General features: G+C 49.1%; 1 protein-coding gene across 1 annotated transcript in view; it reads left to right on the top strand.

The window, feature by feature from the left end:
- The window catches only part of RANBP10 (RAN binding protein 10), a 105,265-nt gene that overhangs the window by 67,600 nt on the left and 21,902 nt on the right, over positions 1-15,763 (top strand). The window contains exon 4 of the mRNA XM_038772303.1: positions 8,867-9,034. Coding sequence (XP_038628231.1) covers positions 8,867-9,034 — 168 coding nt within the window. The remainder of the gene's footprint in view (positions 1-8,866; positions 9,035-15,763) is intronic.

Below are 15,763 nucleotides of genomic sequence, written 5' to 3'. Positions count from 1 at the left end.
ATCCAAGTAGAGGTATCTTGAAGGCAAGAGGAAATGCAAGACTGCAGAGGGGGAGAGAGATCAGGGCTGGAGATGTAGATTTGGATATTATCCACATGGAGGTGGTAGTTGAAGCCATGGGAGCAAATGAGTTCTCCAGGGGAGTGGGTGTAGATGGAGAAGAGAAGGGGACTTGAGGGGTACCTTGAGAGGTACCCACAGTTAAGGGGGTGGGAGGCAGAGGAGGAGTCCGCAAAGAAGACTGAGAATGAGCGGCCAGAGAGATGAGGAGAACCAGGAGAGGACAGATCAGGTTGGACACAGTCCTCTCCCAGTCTTAATCCCCATTTTACAGATGAGATAACTGAGGCACAGAGAAGGGAAGCGACCTGCCCAAGATCACACAGCAGATAAGTGGCAGAGCCGAGATTAGAACCCATCTGTAAAATGGGGATGAAGACTGTGCGCCCCATGTGGGACAGGGACTGTGTGCGCCCTGGTAACCTGGTATCTCCCTCAGCGCTTAGTACAGCGCCGTGTGCACATAGTAAGCGCTTAACAGACAGGCTTGTTTGGTTTTGTTTTCTGTCTCCCCCCTTCTAGACTGTGAGCTCGTTGTTGGGTAGGGATTGTCTCTGTTGCCGAATTGTACTTCTCAAGCGCTTAGTACAGTGCTCTGCACACAGTAAGCACTCAATAAATGCGATTGAATGAATGAACCCGGATCCTCCGACTCCCAGACTCCGGCTCCTCAGCCATGTGGAGGGTTAACACCCTTGGGAAGGGAAATGACCAACATTCTCACCGACAGTGAGCCCTCTGATGCAAGGGCTTAAATAAACATGTTTGCTTGGGAAATTCCAGAATGGGGATGGAGAGAGCCAGGAGCGCTAATGTGCCAGGCAGCCGGCTGACCATTCCACCACAAAGCCGGATGGCTTGGAGGGGGTTTCTTTTTTTCCCCCTTGCATTTCCTTCTGAATTATTTAGTTTCTCTTCTCCTGAATTGTCTCCCTGACCCATTTGCCTACTGGGGCCAACAGGAATTTCAGGCTGTGGTAAAGCTCCAGTGACAGTCTCCCAGTTTAGACTGGCTGGGGGCTTTGTGTTCCCAGTTTTCTTTTTCTGGGAGGTGGAGGGATTTCTGGGCCAGGAAAGGTTAGTTAGTCTCAGTGAAAGGGAGTGTTAGCAACAGGTCACTTACTTGAGATTCAGCCCAACTGCCCCCCCATTTTCTGGTCAGAAATATAGTAATTCTGCTTTTCCCCATGAGCCCAGAGCACCAGTTTAAAGGCTGAGTGGGAATGATTTTGGAGGAGTGGGATTTAGAGTTAGACCATCCTCTCGTCTCTCTTCAACCAACCATTCATCTTCTGCTCCCATCCCCATTCCCCTTCAGTGCGCTTAGACACCCTCCAGTTTGGTCAGGGAAAGCCGGGTGCAGGGCCAGAAGGGGCTGGACTGTAGCCTTCTCCAGCTGGCTGCGGGTTCTAAGTATCCCATGAGTGGGAGGTAGTATGGTGACCTGGAGAACTGGGCGAGGGAGGTCCTTCCCCAGTCCTCCAAACAGTGCCTCATCACTTACCTCACCAACCTTCTAATTTAATCTGCCACCTCCCCCGCAGCTCCTGCCCCTCAGATTTGGTTCTCACCCCTTGTCGTGATCCCAGTCTTCCAGATCCATTCCACTTACCCCCAGGCCATCTCGCCTCACCCTGACCCCCTCCTGTCCCTTCCACCCCTAGATGCAGAAGTGTCTGTCTTGGTTTCCACCAACCTCACCCCCATGGCTTTCCTAGCCCTTTGTCACGCTCGCACCTCTATTCCACAGCCCTGGCTCACCCCCACAGTCTGCCTCCTCCTGTTCTGCACCCACGTGGTCTAACGCAGCAGGCGGAAATCCAGGCTCCATGCCTACTTCTCCCAGTCCAGATTTACACACTCGTGCTTTTCACTCGGCTCTGTTTCCTGCTTGACAACTCTACTATGACTCCCTCATTGACTCCCTCATCCCCAACCCTCCATCAGCTCTTCCCGAACTTCAACTCCCTCCTGAAGTCCCTAACCCCTCCGTCACCTCCCTCTCTAACCTCATGATGACCCTGCATAGTGGATAAGCACGGGCATGGGAGTCAGAAGGTCATGGGTTCTAATCCCGGCTCTGCCTCTTGCCTGCTGTGTGACCTTGGGCAAGTCACTTAACTGCTCTGTGCCTCAGTTACCTCACCTGTAAAAGGGGCATCGAGACTGTGAGCCCCATGTTGGGTAGGTACTGTGACCAACCTGATTTGCTTGTATCCAGCCCAGCACTTAGTATAGTGCCTGGCATATAGTAAGCGCTTAACAAACACCACAATTATTATTATTATTATGACCCTATCAACTACATTGCGGGTCAGATTGAAGCCATCAGGCATAAACTTCCCAAAACTTTCATCCTGTTCAGTTTTCTCCTGATTCCTAGCTGTCTTCCAAAAGGAGATTTCCCACCTGCTCTTTCAATCTACCCGTTCTGCCTGTGCCTCTCACGTCCTAAAATCTCTTGCTCCCGTTCTCTTCTCCTCCCTCCCATATGCACCCTCTCACTCTCCAATGGCTTCTCCTCCTCTGCCTTCACACACACAAAAGTCTCCCCATTTTTAAAAGGCCCTCTCTCGACACCATGGCCCCCTCCAGCTATCACCCCACTTTCCTCCTCCGACTCCCTTCCAAATTCCTAACACCAGTCATATATACCCACTGCCTTAATTTCCTCTCCACCAACTTTCTTCTCAACCCTGCAGTCTAGCTTTTGACCACAGCACTGACACTGCTCCCTGTAACGTTGCCAATGACTTCCTAATAGCCAAGTTCAAAGGACTCTCTACTCCATCTTGCTCTTCCTCAACCTCTCGGCTGCTTTGGACTCCAAGGACCACCCTCTCTTCCTTGAAAGACTACCAAGACTCGCCTTTGCTGACAAAGTATTATCTTGGTTCTCCCCCACCTGTTTGACTGCCCCACTTCAGTTGTGTTTCCTAGCCTGCCAACTTCTTACTGTGGGCACCCCCCCCCCCCCCCAAGATCTTTGGTCCAGGTCCTCTACGGTTCTCGCTTTCCCCTCGGTCTCCCAGGGAACTCATCCGCTCACATGGCTTCAGCTACCACCTCTAGGTAGATGACTCACAAATCAATCTCTGTAGCCCTGGACTCTCTTCTGATCTGCAGTCCCACAGTTCCTCGTGTTCTCAGGACATCTTCACTTGGATGTCCTACAAGCACTTCAAACTCAACACGTCTGAAACAGAGCTACTCATCATTCTCCCTAAACCCACTTCTCCCCCTAACTTTCCCATCTCTGGTACTTATGATACTCAGGATGCTTATGTTATTTATGGTACTCTCCACTGTTACTCTCCCTGTGGACAGGGAATGTGTCTGTCAGCTCTGTTATATCGTACTCTCCCTAGTGCTTAGTACAGTGGTCTGCACGCAGTAAGCGCTCAGTAAATATGATGGATCGACTGATTATGAAAGTACGTTCCTTAGCACTCATGTATATGTTGCGTATGTAGATATGAAGTAGTTTGACCTTGTGGATGGGGCATGGGCCCGGGAGTAAGGACCTGGATTCTAATCCTGGGCTGCCACTTGTGTGCCGTGTGACCTTGGGCAAGTCACTTTACTTCTCTGTGCCTCAGTTCCCTTGTCTGTAAAATGGGGATTCAATACCTCTTCTCCCTCTTACTCAGACTCGGAGCTCCATGTGGGACCAGATTGTCTTGTTTCTATCTCAACGCTTTGAACAGTGCTTGACACATAGTAGGTGCTTAATGAATACCACAATTATTATCATTATATTAATAATAATAGTAATAATAATGGCATTTGTTAAGCGCTTACTATGTACAAAGCACTGTTCTAAGCGCTGGGGTGGATACAAAGTGATCAGGTTGTCCCACATGGGGCTCACAGTCTTAATCCCCATTTTACAGGTGAGGTAACTGAGGCACAGAGAAGTTAAGTGACTTGCCCAAAGTCACACAGATGACAAGCGGAGGAGCCGGGATTAGAACCCATGATCTCTGACTCCGAAGCCCGTGCTCTTTCCACTGAGCCACGCTGCATCTCTTACTATTAATATTACTATTAATAATACTTAATATTACTATTGGTGTCTGCTCAATTTCTTTAGTAAGTTAAATATTTTTATGTTGGACTTCCCCATTAGAGCATACCTTCCTTGTGGGCAGAGAATGTGTCACTGCATTATTGTGTACTTCCCGAGTGCCTAGAATGGGGCCCTGCGCCAAGTGAATACTCAACTAATACTACCACGACTGCTTCTTGAGCCTGCGGAAAGGGAGGGGTCATGCTGTTTTCCCCAAGGGAATAATTAAGGTTCCTAATGGGCTTTCAGACCTCGACTGGAAGGTGCTACCTAAAGGCTCAACACTCTGTTTCAGTTGGGGGTTGTCATGTCCCTGCAGTAGGATCCACTGAGCTTCTGGGGCCATGGCTCAGTGAAGTAAGCGCTAATTTGGAAGGCTTTTTTCGGCCCACCCTATTAGTGTCTTTGCACCAGGATAATGGTTGCAGTTTCCAGGGAGCAGCAAAGTGGGGGGCTCTTGTCGCTTCTGCCCGTTCCTGTTGGCTCTGTTAGTGTTATCACTCCCCCAGTCTGCAGTGCCTGAGCTCGCCCCTGACGTATGAGGGGAGTGCCTGTGTCTCCCCCCCACCCCCGTCACTCTGCTTTCCCACTGTTGTCCAATCCTGGAGCCAGCCTCATCATCTCCTTGCTCTCCTGATCCTTCAGGGCCTGGCAGAGTAGGGTTTTTTTTTGTAGCAGAACGGTATGTCCTTGAGCTTCGTTTCCCAGGGCTGAAAGACTCCCTCCGTACTGCCAACCCGGCCCTCGGCTGTAGATTAAGGGAAGAGTCGGACTTTTCGCCGTGGTTCTTCAACACACGTGTTTCTCTGTTGTGCGATGCGAGCTTAATGGCAGAACGCTGCGGGGAGGTTCTGGCGTAGGAGCTCCCGTTGCTTTCCCCAACCAGCCCAGGCCATTTTCCGTAACGACACAGGGCTGGACTGGAGACATGGCTCAAAGGAGCCTCCTCCCTTCCCCCTCTCCCCCGTTTGGACAATTCTCTTCTGCTGCAGTGTAGGCTCAGGGAAATCAACATCACATGTCAAAGACTGCTTGGACTGTGTTGCCTTCTTTTCCATTTCATTTTATGTTCCTGTCAGATTTTCAGTCAGACAAAATGAAGACCAGCTCTACAGTTTATCAAGATTAAAAATATATTATGATCCAAGCGCCAAAAGAATCGTTCCCCCTGGTTAATTGCTTCTCTCCCCTCTTTTGGTAAAGAGTAAGCGCAGAGGCAAACGCACAGGCTCCTATAGCTTGGGATCACAAGGTTTTGATTTTTTTCCCCCTCCTCTTCCCACAACAGTGCTCCTGTTTCTGCAGCACACACACCCCCAGCCCCCGAAGTGATTTCCTCTGGTCTTCGCACATCCCTGGCAGAGGAGCGTGGAGCAGGGCTGATGATCCCCCAGTTATAAACGGAAATGGATGGGCAGAGAGGTTAAATTACATGGCAAATGAGTCATCAGTCAATGATATTTATTGAGTGCTTACTATGGGCAGAGCACTGTACTAAGCATTTGGGAGAGTTCAATACAACAAAGGTGGGGGACACGTTCCTGCCCACTAGGAGCTTACAGTGTAGAGTCTGTGCCATGCTAGGTCTTCTGATTTCTAGGCCGCAGCTGTGTCCAGTAGCCCACGGGGTCGTTTGCTTTAATCTATTCAATTCCCCAGCAGTCTTTCATTCCTTGGGGTTCCAGGTTTGGAAGTATTCTGTAGTAACAATTGCAGTATTTGTTAGGGGCTTACTGGGCTCCAAGCCCTGTACTAAACGCCAGAGTTAGATCCAGTGCATTCTGATCAGACACAGTCTCTGTCCCACACAGGGCTCACAGTCTAAGGGGGAGGGAGAACGGGCATTTCATCCCTATTTTACAGATGAGGAAACTGAGGCCCAGGAAGGTAAAATGACTGGTCCAAAGTCACCCAGCTGGCAAGTGACAGAGCTGGGATTAGAACCCTGGTCTCCTGACTTCTCCTGACTTCCCAAGTTCCGTGCTCTTTCTACTAGGCCACACTGCTTCTCAACAATCTCCTCCATAATCAATAAGATATTTATTTCCTTTAGATGGCCGTTTGGGTTTAGCATTGGGCTGAGAGAGAAGGGGAGAAATCTTCAGTGATCTCTCACTGCCTCTGATGGGGAAAATTAGGGTCATTGATGTATCTGGAATTGCAATTTTTCAAGGGAAAAGATTGTCTGGGAGCAATGTCACTGTGCCTCATTCCCCTGAAGAATGATGCTCATCCTGTCCCAGGCCTTGGATTTTTTGTCTGTTCATGCACTTCATCTGGGAAGCCTGCTGATTTAAGGTGTTTCCAACCCAGAATTCTGTATGACCTCGAGAAACCCTGTCACCATGATCCGAATGTTCAGAGTGATCACTGACCAAATTTAGAGAAAACTAAATTCGTTCATTCATTCAGTCATATTTACTGAGCACTTTGTGTGCACAGAACGCTGTGCTAAGTTCTAGGGAAAGTACAGTATTACAATAAACAGACACATTTCCAGCCCACAATGAGCCTTTTATGCTTCGCCAGGAGAATCCAGAATGGCACGGCAGGCCAGCCGTCCATTGGAAATACTTCCTCCTCCTCCTTCTCCTCTCTTGTACCCTCAGGTGGGCAGTCGCCCCTCCCCACCTTTATATCAGTCTGCCCTTTTTACAGCTTCGGCTGTTACACAACTTATTTCAGGCCCAATGTGGGCTGCCTAGCCCTGAAACAGTGTACTTCGCTTGGAGCTGATGGTGAATCCCCTGTTTATGAAATAAAGGAATTAGTGCAAGGCAACTGTGCAGCCACATTTTGCAATTCAAAGCACAAGGAATTAGGAAACAGTCTGTTTTGATTGGCATTAAGTAGCTCTTTGGCATTTTATTGCCCTCTCCGTTGGGTAGGGATTGTCTCTATTGCCAAATTGTTCTTTCCAAGCACTTAGTACAGTGCTCTGCACACAGTAAGTGCTCAATAAATACGATTGAATGAATGAAGGAATGAATGAACCCCTTCAGCTCAGTCTGTGGGCAATGTGGATGTACCTTGAGCATTACTCCCATGTCCTCGATTCAGGACTATACATTTCCTCCCATTGGGAATAGGCCAAAAGGAACTGTTCTCTCATTGTCTTGGTGCAGATAAACTGCACCCAAGGTACAGGAGCTGGGGTCTGAACTTTTGAAGGGGGAAAAAACTAAGCCCATTTCAGTGGACAGCTCTTGCCCTGTTGATTTTGGACTCGACCTCTAGGCATGAAATGGTGTGGCAGTGCAAGTGCCAGGGTGGAGGCAGAGTCTCCCTCCTGCTGCTGAGCAGACATTCTAGCATCTAGGTAAGGTAAGACATTCTAGCGTCTAGAGAAGCAGCGTGGCTCAGTGGAAAAGATCACGGGCTTTGGAGTCAGAGGTCATGGGTTCAAATCCCGGCTCCGCCAACTATCAGCTGTGTGACTTTGGGGAAGTCACTTGACTTCTCTGTGCCTCAGTACCCTCATCTGTAAAATGGGGATTAAGACTGAGCCCCCCGTGGGACAACCTGATCACTTTGTAACCTCCCCAGCGCTTAGAACAGTGCTTTGCACATAGTAAGCGTTTAATAAATGCCATCATTATTATTATAAAGAGGAAGAGGGGAGTCCCAGCCTCTTGCTGGCTGAGCTGGCAGCCCCACACCTCAGCAGCACGAGGGGCAGATGACTGTGTCCTACTTGGTTGTGCTCTCTGGGAGCAGCATAAAAGTCTCTGGGATGAGAGAAAGTGGGGCAGAGTGCTCAGACCTTATTACAAGGAAGGGAACTAAGAGATGAGAGGAGCTGGGAGAAGGTGTCACTTGTTTTCTGATTAATCTTTTTTGTGTATCCTGGAGATGCTGTCAGCCCAAGAGGGCCTTAGTCAGTGTGTGTGTGTCTGTCTTCCTGTCTGGGGAATGGAGAATCAATCAGTGTTATTCATTAAGCACTTAACTGTGGGCAGAGCACTGTATTAAGCACTTGGGAGAGTATAGTACAACAGTCGGTAGACAGGTTCCCTTCCCACAAAGAGCTCCCAGTCTAGAGGGAGAGACAGACACGAAAATAAACGACGGATATGCACCCAAGTGCCGTGGGGTGGGGCGAATGTCAAGAGCTTAAAGTAAGCTTGTTTCGGGCAGGGAACGTGTCTACAACTCTATTGTATTGTACTCTCTCAAGCACCCAATACAGTGCTCTGGATACATTAAGCACTTGGTAAATACGACTGATTGATTAAAGGGTACAGATCCAAGCGTATAGGCGAGGCAGAAAGGAGAGGGAGGAGGGGAAATGAGGGCTTAGTCGGGGACAGCCTCATGGAGGAGATTTGATTTTAGTAAGGCCTCACCCCTTCTCCTTCAAGGGGCCAGGAAGGAAAGGCTGTGGGCATTTTGAAGCAGAAGGGGCATAGCACACTGTAAGAAGACTTGGGGGTGTGTGGTGAGCATTTGGCATTCAGGCTATGAGCGATGAGTGTGACAGCATCAGACCCAGTTCTCACTCGAGTTGTCTTCAAACCCGCCACTTCAGAACGGAGCTTTTTCAAACACTGGGGGCTTCTCACTGGTGCTGCTCGTTGCAGGCAGGGAATGTCTGTACCAACTCTGATATATTGTACTCTCCCAAGCACTCAGTACAGTGCTCTGCACACAGTTAAGCGCTCAATAACTATGAATCGTTGATAGATTGGGAGTGTCTACTAACAGTAGTTCAGCTAACGATTCTCTTCCCTCCCACAGGTTGGGATAAGCATTCATATGGCTACCATGGTGACGATGGACATTCATTCTGCTCCTCTGGGACCGGGCAGCCCTACGGCCCCACGTTCACTACTGGCGATGTGATTGGCTGCTGTGTCAACCTCATCAACAACACCTGCTTCTACACAAAGAACGGGCACAGTCTAGGTAGGTGAATGGGGCGTCCTTTGGGCTCAGCAGACCTGGTCGGGACTGCTTCCCAAGCCTGGATCTTTATTTTGAGGTATACACTTGGCCCCACTGAAGCTCCCGCGTGGAAGACTCACTCACTAGGTGTTCCTGGCCTCTGTGTGACGTGAGGAAGATTACAGGCATTGCTGGAGACTAAGCTCCTCCTAGACCGTAAGCTCGTCATGGGCAGGGAGCGTATCTGTTAATTCTGCTGTATTGTTCTCTCCCAAACCCTTAGTACAGGGTTCTGCACACAGTAAGTGCTCAATTAATACCATTGATTGATCGGAATCAGTGAAGTATCCTCGACTACCAGTCACGGGCACTATAGCATCAAGCTCGGTGGATCACATATTCCGGCCCCGCCTTGGATGGCACAGCTCAACGACAGGATTTCAGCTAACGTGGCTTAGTGGATAGAGCACAGGCCTGGGAAGCAGAAGGACCTGGGTTCTAATCTCGACTCTGCCCCATGTCTGCCGTGCGGCCTGGGGCAAGTCGCTTCACTTCTCTGGGCCTCAGTTACCTCATCTGTAAAATAATAATAATGATGATGATGTTATTTGTGAAGGGCTTACTATGTGCCAAGCACTGTTCTAAGCGCTGGGGTAGATACGAGGTAATCCCACGGGGGGCTCACAGTCTTAATCCCCATTTTACAGATGAGGTAACTGAGGCACAGAGACGTTTAAGTGGCTTGCCCAAAGTCACACAGCTGACAAGTGGCGGAGCCGGAATTAGAACCCACGACCTCTGACTCCCAAGTCCGTGCTCTTTCCACTAAGCCACGCTGCTTCTCTAAAATGGGAATAAGAGTGGAAGCCCCATCTGGGACAGGGACTGTGTCCAGCTTCATTAACTGGTATCATCCCCAGCGCTTAGAGCAGTGCTTAACAAGCGCTTAATAAGTACCATAATAATTATTATTATTCGGCAAGAGCTGCAAGGGCTCTTAGAGCAATCTGGCCCTGATTCTTGGGATCAGTCAGTTAATAAGTCATATTTATTGAGGGTTTACCGTGTGCAGAGCACTGAACTAAGTGCTTGGGAGAGTACAATATAACAGACACGTTCCCTGCCCACATGAGCTTACAGTCTAGAGGATCAGGAAATGTACGCCCTCTCCATGGGGCAGATGTGATTCACATCACTGCAGCTATCTTCCCAATCACTGGGTTCTGGGATGTGGTACGTTGAAGGAAAGGAAGGAGAGTGGGAGAAAGTCCCTTTGGAAAAACCCTGCCGCCTCCCGTCCGTTGGCCGGCCAGAACCGCATCTCTGTGATGTGCCAGAGGAAGGGCAGGGAAAGCCTTTGAGCCCAATCGGGCGATGGGACAAGGGGTAAGATTCCCTGGGTAACGAGAGGGGAGGTGGCAGAGTGAGTCCAGGAGTCAGATCCATGGTCACCATGCCTTGAAGAAAAACAAGCCGGATAAGAAGTAGGAGGAAATGAGCTGCCACTGCCTGCCTGCCTTCTGTGTCGTCTCTGTGGAATGGTGCCTGCCTCGGAAGAGTTTGCTCCCCACACTGCCCAGGAGAGCCTGGATGATGCTCGGTCCGGGGGTGAAGTTGAACTGGATGGGAGGTGGAGGAGAGGGCACGAGGGGCGGCGGGGTGGGGCGATTTGAACTGGAGGGTGGCGGGGCAGGGAGAGGCAGTTTGCGTCGGGTCAAGCACAGGTGTGATGTCCTTTGCAGGAGTATGAGGTGTGGACCAAGAGTGGGGCAATAGCGAGTCTCCGATAGAAACACATCCGACTGATAAAAGGTGCATGAGACTGGATATTGTAAAATATCCCTGTAAACTGTAAGCTCCTTGTGGGCAGAGATCGCGTCTGTCAGCTCCACTGTATTGGGCTCTCTCAAGCGCTTAGTACAGTGCTATGCACCTAGCAAGCGCTCAGTAAATACCATTGATGGCTTGAGACACTTGCCACAGGGGGTGGCAGAGGAAGGGGTTGCTTAGAAGCCCATCCCTGACGAGGGGCTTTTCTCTTTGACATTTTCACAGAGGCCCCCAGACCCTCTGGAATGCCACCTGGGTATCCCTCCCTCTTACCCCCCAGTTCTCAGGGCATTAGCAGTTTGATGTGAGCGGAGGTCTGGGTTTGTCTTCACGCAGGCACCTGGGACACATGTTGCTTTAGTAACTGAGGCTCGGTTACTTGGGCTGCATTAGTGTCTGGGAGCCAGGAAGCAATGGGAGTAGAGCAGAAACTACTGCCAATCTGGGTGTCTGCTTTCCCCTCTTCCAATCAATCAATCATATTTATTGAGTGCTTACTGTGTGCAGAGCACTGTACTAAGTCCACGGGAGAGTACAGTATAACAGTATGACAGACACTTTCTCTGTTCACAACGAGCTTACAGTCTAGAGGGGGAGACAGACATTAATCTAAAGAAATAAATTATGGATGTGTACCTAAGTGCTGCGGGGCTGGGGGGTGGGGAGGAATAAAGGGAGCAAGTCAGGGCAACACAGAAGGGCTGTGGAAGAAAAGGAAAAGAGGGCTTAGTCAGGGAAGGGCTCTTGAAAGAGATATGCCTTCACTAAGTTGTGGGATCTCCTTGGAATTTAGCTGTCAGTTGTATTTATCACCATCATCAATCGTATTTATTGAGCGCTTACTGTGTGCAGAGCACTGTACTAAGCGCTTGGGAAGTACAAGTTGGCAACATATAGAGACAGTCCCGGCTTAGTGAGGGAAGGGCTCTTGGAAGAGATATGCCTTCACTCAGTTCTGGGATCTCCTTGGAATTTAGCTGTCAGTTGTATTTATCATCATCATCATCATCAGTCGTATTTATTGAGCGCTTACTGTGTGCAGAGCACTGTAATAAGTGCTTGGGAGGGTACAGTGTAACAATAGGCAGACACATTCCCTGTCCACAACGAGCTTACAGTTAGAGGGGGAGGCAGACATTAATATAAAGAAGTTACAGATATGTACATAAGAGCTGGGGGCAGGCGGGGAATGAATAAAGGGAGAAAGTCAGGGTGATGCAGAAAGGAGTGAGAGAAGAAGAAAGGAGGGCTTAATCAGGGAAGGCCTCTTGGAGGAGATGTGCCTTCAATAAGACTTTGAAGTGGGAGAGACTAATTGTTAGATATGAGTGGGGGGCGTTTCAGGCTGGAGGCAGGTCGGCCGTGAGATAGACAAGATCGAGGTACAGTGAGAAGATTAGCATTAGGGGAGCAAAGTGTGCGTGGCTTAATGGAAAGAGCACAGGCTTGGGAGCCAGAGGTCATGGGTTCTAATCCTGGCCCCACCACTTATCAGCTGTGTGACTCTGGGCAAGTCACTTCACTTCTCTGGGCCTCAGTTCCCTCATCTGTAAAATGGGGTTTAAGTCTTTGAGCCCTATGTGAGATAACCTAATTACCTTCTATCTGCCCCAATGCTTAGAACAGTGCTTGGCACATAGTAAGCGCTTAACAAGTAACATTATTATATATATGTATTTTTTTTTTTGAGAAGCAGCGTGGCTTAGTGGATAGCTCACCGGCCTGGAAATCAGAAGGTCCTGGGTTCTAGTCCCGTATCTGTCACATGTCTGTTGTGTGACCTTGAGCAAGTCACTTCACTTTTCTGGGCCTCAGTTACCTCACCGGTAAAATGGGGATTAAGAGTGTGAGCCCTGTGTGGGACAGGGACGGTGTCCAACCTGACTGACTAATTTGTATCCAACCCAGCCCCTAGAACAGTGCTTGGCACATAGGAGAGTTAGTGAGGTGAGGTAGGAGGGGGCAAGGTGATTGATTGATTCATTCACTCAATCAGTCGTATTTATTGAGCGCTTACTGTGTGCAGAGCACTGTACTAAGTGCTTGGAAAGTACAGTTCCGCAACAAATAGAGACAATCCCTATCCAACGGGCTCACAGTCTAGAAGTCTTAATTGCTTAGTACAGTGCTCTGCACACAGTAAGCGCTCAATAAATATGATTGATGATGAGGAGGAGGAGTTTCTGTCTGATGCGGAGGTGGATGGGCAACCACTGGGGGTTCTTGAGGAGGCGGGGAAACATGGTTTAAACATTTTTGTAGAAAACTGATCCAGGCAGCAGAGTGAAGTATGGACTGGAGTGGGGAGACTGTTTAAAGGAAGGTCCCCAGTTTGCCTCAGGCACACGGTGAATATACAGACCCACGGGACAGATGGGACCCCACTGGCCCTTGTTCTTGGATGGTATCTGTCTCCAGTGGACATTTCCACTTGTTTGGCAATCTCAGGAGTTTTGGGGAATCACCATCCACTCCCCAACCTGTAGCTGCCCCCCACGCCTTTTCTGTCCTAACTGAGGCATCAGAGGGCAACTGTATCTCCAGGGACAGAGCTCAGTAGAAGCAGGTCTTTGGGCCCATTCGACTGATTGGCGCTCCTCGAGGGCAGGGGCCATGCTTTTGGCTTCTGTTGTACACACACAGCACGAGGGTTAAATTCCTGATGAACCCTGAGTTGAGGAGAACTCGCTTTAGAGTACGGGCGCCTTAACGGACGCCGCGCTCCTGGGCACAACCGTTTCTTCCGACATTGCATCGAGTTCTATTCAGTTAGACGTCATTGCTGGGAGAACGTTCCCTAAATCCCCAACAGCATTCTCTCCAAAACACAAAGTGGAACCCCACATTACGGTGGAATGAATTGTACTCAAGCACTTTGTATCAGCGTGGCTCAGTGGAAAGAGCCCGGGCTTTGGAGTCAGAGGTCATGGGTTCAAGTCCCGGCTCTGCCAGTTGTCAGCTGTGTGACTTTGGGCAAGTCACTTAACTTCTCTGTGCCTCAGTTACCTCATCTGTAAAATGGGGATTAAGACTGAGCCCCCCGTGAGACAACCTGATCACCTTGTAACCTCCCCAGCGCTTAGAACAGAGCTTTGCACATAGTAAGCACTTAATAAATGCCATTATCATTATTATTATTATTATTATTATTATTACCAGTGCTGGGCATGCAGTCAGTGTTCAGTAATCCATCAGTCAATGGTATTTGTTGAGCTCTTGCTACTCGATGAACGCTGTACTAGGCGCTTGGGAGAGTTGAACACAGCAGAGTAAGTAGGACATGATCCCTGCCCTGACAAATCCACTGGGTGAGATAGGCGTTAAAGATCCCTGGCCTCGGGGAGCTTACAGTCGAGCAGGGCAGAATGACATTAAAAACAAATATCATTTATGATGACGATTATGATCAGTGATCAAATTTTCCTTCAAAGAAGAATCATTTTTTCCCAGCTTCAGTTCCTCAGTATTATTTATCGATCACTCATTGTGGGCAGAACACTCTGTTAGGTGCTTCAGAGAGCACAGTATAACCAAAAGACGTGGTCCATGCCCTCCATGGCCTTGCTCTAATCGGATTAAGTTCTGCTGTGCAGTATCACTGCAGATAGCCACAGCGCTGGACACATTTTTCCAGGAATCGAGCCAATCAACAGCATGTGGGGCAACCTGATCACCTTGTAACCTCCCCAGCGCTTAGAACAGTGCTTTGCATATAGTAAGCGCTTAATAAATGCCATCAGTATTATTATTACGTGTTCAGTAGGGGCTTCCTGCCTTTCATTTCCATTAACTGATAGTTTCTGGTTTCTCCAGACCCACAAGCACATGTTTGGGATGGGGCAGTGCCACCATCCATCTTTGCTAGATGGCCAGCGTGCCTGTCATGAAAGCCCAGAGGTCACTTACCCCCAGGTTGATTTTTCAAGTCACTGCTCAGAAAAAACTCTAAAAACCTCTTGGTGCTTTCAGTCTAGCCCCCTTCTTTTCTGGAAGAAGTGACTTCCAGAAAGAGGCACAGCACTCCCTTAACTGGCGATCTTGACACGTGCCCCAGTTTATCCCATTCTCTCCCACTCTGTCAAAAAGACCAGAAAGGCAGTTCCCTTCAGACTGCTGAGTCTCCTGACTGAAGGAGGAAGTCCCGTGGCATAGGACGTTGCCGTCTTGCCCTCAGCTTCTGCCATTCAGAGTTTGGGCTGAGAGTGTCTCCGGTCAAAACCTCCTTGTTGTGGGGGTGGCACGGGGGGCCATAATGTCACTGGTTGGCGATTCCTGTCTTCCTGAGAATGCAGACAGTCCTTCTCCCTGGCCAAAGCTGACCCACTTCTCACTGAAGTGCCTCTCCCACCCACTGGCCCAGGCTGTTCTAATTTTCACAGCTTTCAAATAAAGCGGCTGGATATGTGCTAAAATCCCCAGCACACCCACCTCAGCCCACCGGGCCTCGTTGAATCACCTCCATCCCCATCATACTCGGGAACAGATGTGGTCTGGGATGATCTTCCTAGCGGTTCTATTCTTGGCTCATTTTAGCAGCATAACAGATACTACCTGACCAGCCATGAGTCCACAATGGGTAGCTGAGTAAATTGTGGTCAGTTAATTCAAGAAGGAGGTTTCCAGGTTAGACCTTCATTTAAACTAAAAAACAGTCCTGCAATGGAAGCTGGAATTTTTCTCTGAGAATAAACCTTATTCAGGTATCTTGCTGTCTAGCAATTAACTGCTTATTTGTGCCCCCCCCCATCATAATAATAACAATAATATTAATTGTGGTATTTAAGTGCTTACTATGTGCCAAGCATTGTACTAAGCGCTGAAGTAGATCAGGTATTGAATCCCCATTTGGAGATGAGGGAACCGAGGCACAGAGAAGTGAAGTGACTTGTCCATGTTCACACAGCAGACAAGCGCTTAGTA

This window comes from Tachyglossus aculeatus, chromosome X1, assembly GCF_015852505.1.
Source record: "Tachyglossus aculeatus isolate mTacAcu1 chromosome X1, mTacAcu1.pri, whole genome shotgun sequence".
NCBI lineage: Eukaryota > Metazoa > Chordata > Mammalia > Monotremata > Tachyglossidae > Tachyglossus > Tachyglossus aculeatus.
The sequence above is the reverse complement of the archived record's forward strand: the minus strand, read 5'-3'. Positions and strand labels throughout refer to the sequence as shown.